The 3,724-nt window shown below is 59.6% G+C and overlaps 1 protein-coding gene across 1 annotated transcript; it reads right to left on the minus strand.

The window, feature by feature from the left end:
* Positions 1-1,372: 1,372 nt before the first annotated feature.
* Positions 1,373-3,686, minus strand: UROD (uroporphyrinogen decarboxylase; the record flags this gene model as incomplete). Its single annotated transcript, XM_008945437.1, has 8 exons — positions 1,373-1,634; positions 1,818-1,884; positions 2,150-2,250; positions 2,395-2,532; positions 2,666-2,827; positions 3,069-3,266; positions 3,359-3,421; positions 3,591-3,686. Coding segments are annotated over 8 exons (990 nt in total), but the record flags the coding sequence as incomplete, so codon positions are not given.
* Positions 3,687-3,724: the final 38 nt, after the last annotated feature.

Below are 3,724 nucleotides of genomic sequence, written 5' to 3' on the forward strand. Positions count from 1 at the left end.
CCCCGCACAGCTCTGCTGCCCGGCATCGCGGTGCCCTCCCTGGCGTCGCCCCGTGCCGCGGGCAGACTCTGCAGCCCTGCGCCGGCAGCGCTTTGGTTTTGGTTCATTTCTTTGCCAGCGGGACGGGAGGGTTTGGGGGGGGCCAGGGCCGGTCTGGACGGTGACTTGTAGTTAGAGAACATGGGCTAGTTATCTGCTGTCTGGTTTGACTTTTCATTTTTTGGCAAGTGACTTGTGTCCGCGCTCCGGCCAGGAAACCAATTGTACTCGGTCTCTGTCACCACCGAAATAGCGGTCTTCAACCAGTCTGTTTCTCTCTTTTTCCTTCTTTTTCTTTTTCTTTTTTTTTTGCGTGCGTGTATGTGTGTGTGCGACCTCTTCATCTGATGTTTAATAATAAAAGGGATGAACATTACTGCCTGGATCTCTGCTGCCTTTCTCTGAAGCCAGAGGGATCACACTTGCTTGGGCAGCCTGGTGTCATGGGTGATGCAGGGCAGAGCCCCGACGAAGAGGCAGTATCTCAGCCTACTGTGGTATCCAGCTCCTGCACCCCAGGGAGGGCGATGGAGCAGTGGCAAGTGGCTGCTTCAGGGTGCAACTCCCTGCCATGCCGAGCAGTAGCAGGTGCCTACCCACCCTGGTGCAACTGACCTGTCCGTGCTGGCTGGAGCAGTTGTTACCTATGTCTTGATCCATCCTCCAGCCAGCCTGGACTATAGCAGGCGTGCTGCAGGGTGGGATGGGGTGACACAGAGTCACAACCCAGCAACCTGGGCTGCTTTCCACAGGGTTTGCTGAGCCCCAGGCAGACACGGCCTGGAGGATCCGAGAAGAGGGGGAGGTGTGTGGGGGTGAGAGCTCTTCAGGACCAGTGGGATGGTCCCAAACAGGCTCTGTGAGCTGGAGGAGGGTGATGGTGGTGCTAGGACCATGGTCTCTGCTATCATCCCAGCCAGTGCAGCAAGGTGCTGGTGGTGCTAGTGTCTGGAGGATTCTTCCCACATGACTGGCTGTCCCCCACATGAGTCCTGCTAGGATACCTAGGGTTGATGCCATGTTCCCTATTCCCACCTGAGCCAGACTGTGGCTGTGCTCCTGCCAGCCTCAGATAGCCCATCTGCCCTAGCAGGGCTCAGCATGTCTGTAGTGCCAGGAGATGGCTACTGTGCTCTGGGCTCCCGTCCTCTCCAGCAAGCCCTTGGAACACATGCACACTGGCAGGAGAGGCATCCCCATTTTCCCATTCTGATCTGCAGTTTGGGGCTCAGGGGCTCCCCCTGACCTCACATGCCAGGCTGTCATCACTGCCCAGCTCCCCCAGGGCCATCCAGTTCCCCGTCCCCCCAGCCAAAGCCACACGGCTGCTGTGGAGAAGGTGCTGGTTTAATGCGGCAGCCCAGTCTATGACAACACACTACTTGGGGTGACTGTGCCCAAACCAGATTCCTGTCCGTGAGACCCCAAACTCAGCTGTGCTTGTTGATGTGGCGGGAATGAGTGTGCACGGCCTCCACAAAGGCACCCACGTGCTCGGGGCTCATGTCGGGGTAGAGGCCATGGCCCAGGTTGGCAATGTAGCGTTGGGTCCCAAAACCATCCAGCATCTTCTTTACCAGCTCGCCAATCTTCTCCTGTAGGCACCGTGGGAAACCATCAGCACCATCCAGCCTAGGGTACTCTACCCCCAACAGTCCCCAGCCAGCCTGGGGGACTGCTAGGACATGAGTTAGCAATGCAGGTGGGCAAACTGAGGCAGGAAGCCTTTAACGCAGGCTGGAACTAGCCCCCCATTGCTAGCAATGGCCACAGCTCACCTTGGGTGCATAGAGAGCACAGGGATCCAGGTTCCCTTGCAGGGTGACATCTTTCCCTGTCTGTGCGCTGCAGCAGGGAGGAAGCAGGTAAGTAGTTGTGTGTGGTGCAGAGCCTGAGGTCAGCTGCATGGCTGTAGCCCCCACCACAAAATGCATGGGACCCCTCAGTGCAGCCCGGGCTTGCTGTAAGCTCCACATATCATGAGGGCCCAACTATCCCCGCCTCTGGAGCAGGCACCTCCAGACCTGGGATGGTGCAGGGCAGAGGAAGAGGTATGGGTACCTGGCCCAGGGTGCCACCCAGGCACCCGAGTCCTCCGCCAGACTCTTACCGAGCTTCCTGGGGCCGGATGGTCCAGTCAAGACCGACCACTTCGTAACCAGCGTGGGCGAGGTCACGCAGCGCGTAGTGCGCGTCCTTCGCAAAGATGATCTGGGGAGGGATGCGACGGGCAGTAACTCCTCTACGGGCCAGGCCCCTTTCCGGGCACTAGGCTGGAGGAGGCAGGTACCAGGGGATGCACGCCTCTCCAGCAGCCCCCAGATGCCAGGGACAATCCAGGCAGCCCCAGCTCACCATGGGCACCAGGGGTAGCGCCTCTTCCTTCAGCTTGCTCTTGACAGCCCGGGCAATGTCTCGGATGTAAGGCAGGGCGAAGACCTCAAACTGCTCTGGGCCCAGGTGCCCGGCATGGGATTCAAACAGCTGAAGCGCCTGCCAGGGACATGGAGCTCGGAGAGCTGCGCCTTAGTCCCTCCTCCTCATCCCAGAAACTGGAGCTTCTCTGCTCCCTGTCCCCAGTACCTGCCTTCCTGCCCTGGCCCTGGCCCCACGTCCCAGGACACACCTGCGCTCCAGCAGCCACCTGCCCCACGAGGTAGTCAGTGATGACGTCGGTCAGCAGGCGCAGTAGTCGGTGGCTTGCCTCGGGGTGACGGTAGAGCCAGCTCTTGGCTTTGGCCATTGTAGTGGAGCCACCACCTTCAATCATGTAGGACATGAGTGTCCACTGTGGGAAGGAGAGGAATGGAGTGAGGAGGGTGGTGAAGACGGAAGAAGAAGCGAGGGGCCAGTCATGGTGCTGAAGGTAGGACCTGAGAGCACCCCAGAGCCTGGGGCACAGCTGCCCCTGCACTCAATGTCCCCCACCTATACACCTCTACAGCACCCACAGCTCTGGGGGTGTCATGACCAGTGTCATCCCAGAAGAAAGTGCAAAGAAGGCCAGCTAGGAAGCCCACATCACTTACGGGTGCTCCAGAGAAACCAATGAGGGGCACCCTGCCCTCCAGGCTGTGTCGTGTCAGCGTGATGGCCTGGAAGACATAACCCAGCTCCGCAGTCACGTCCACCTTCTGTCGCAGTTTCAGCAGATCCTCCACCTCCTTCAGAGGCTCTGTGAATGTGGGTCCTTTGCCAGGGACCATGACGACCTCCATGCCCAGTGCCTGGGAATAGGGCAGAATAGAAGAAGCAGGGGTGCCCCCAAACCCAGCCCCATTTCCAGCTGCTGCTCCCCACCACTGGCCATGGCTCTCACCTGGGGCACTACCAAGATGTCAGAGAAGATGATGGCAGCATCCAGGGGGAACCGTCTGAGTGGCTGTGGAGGGCAAGAGTCAGCATCATTGAGAGGCTGGGACCACCTCTCCATGGAGGACCTGGACGAGCACAAGGGGCAGTGGGCTCCCCAAGGGCTGACCCGGGGTGGCCAGACCCAAGGTTGAAACCTGTCCCCCTGTAGAGACTCAGACACCCCAGGAGACACTCACCTGCAGCGTCAGCTCACAGCACAATTTGGGGCTCCGGCAAGTGGCGAAGAAATCCTGTGCCGCCCGGGTCTCCCGAAACTCTGCAAGGGACCGGCACAAGCATTGCAGGGTGCATGCCAGGCCCCCTTCACCAC

The sequence above is a fragment of the Merops nubicus genome, unplaced genomic scaffold (genome assembly GCF_000691845.1).
Source record: "Merops nubicus isolate BGI_N331 unplaced genomic scaffold, ASM69184v1 scaffold50608, whole genome shotgun sequence".
In the NCBI taxonomy this organism is placed as follows: domain Eukaryota; kingdom Metazoa; phylum Chordata; class Aves; order Coraciiformes; family Meropidae; genus Merops; species Merops nubicus.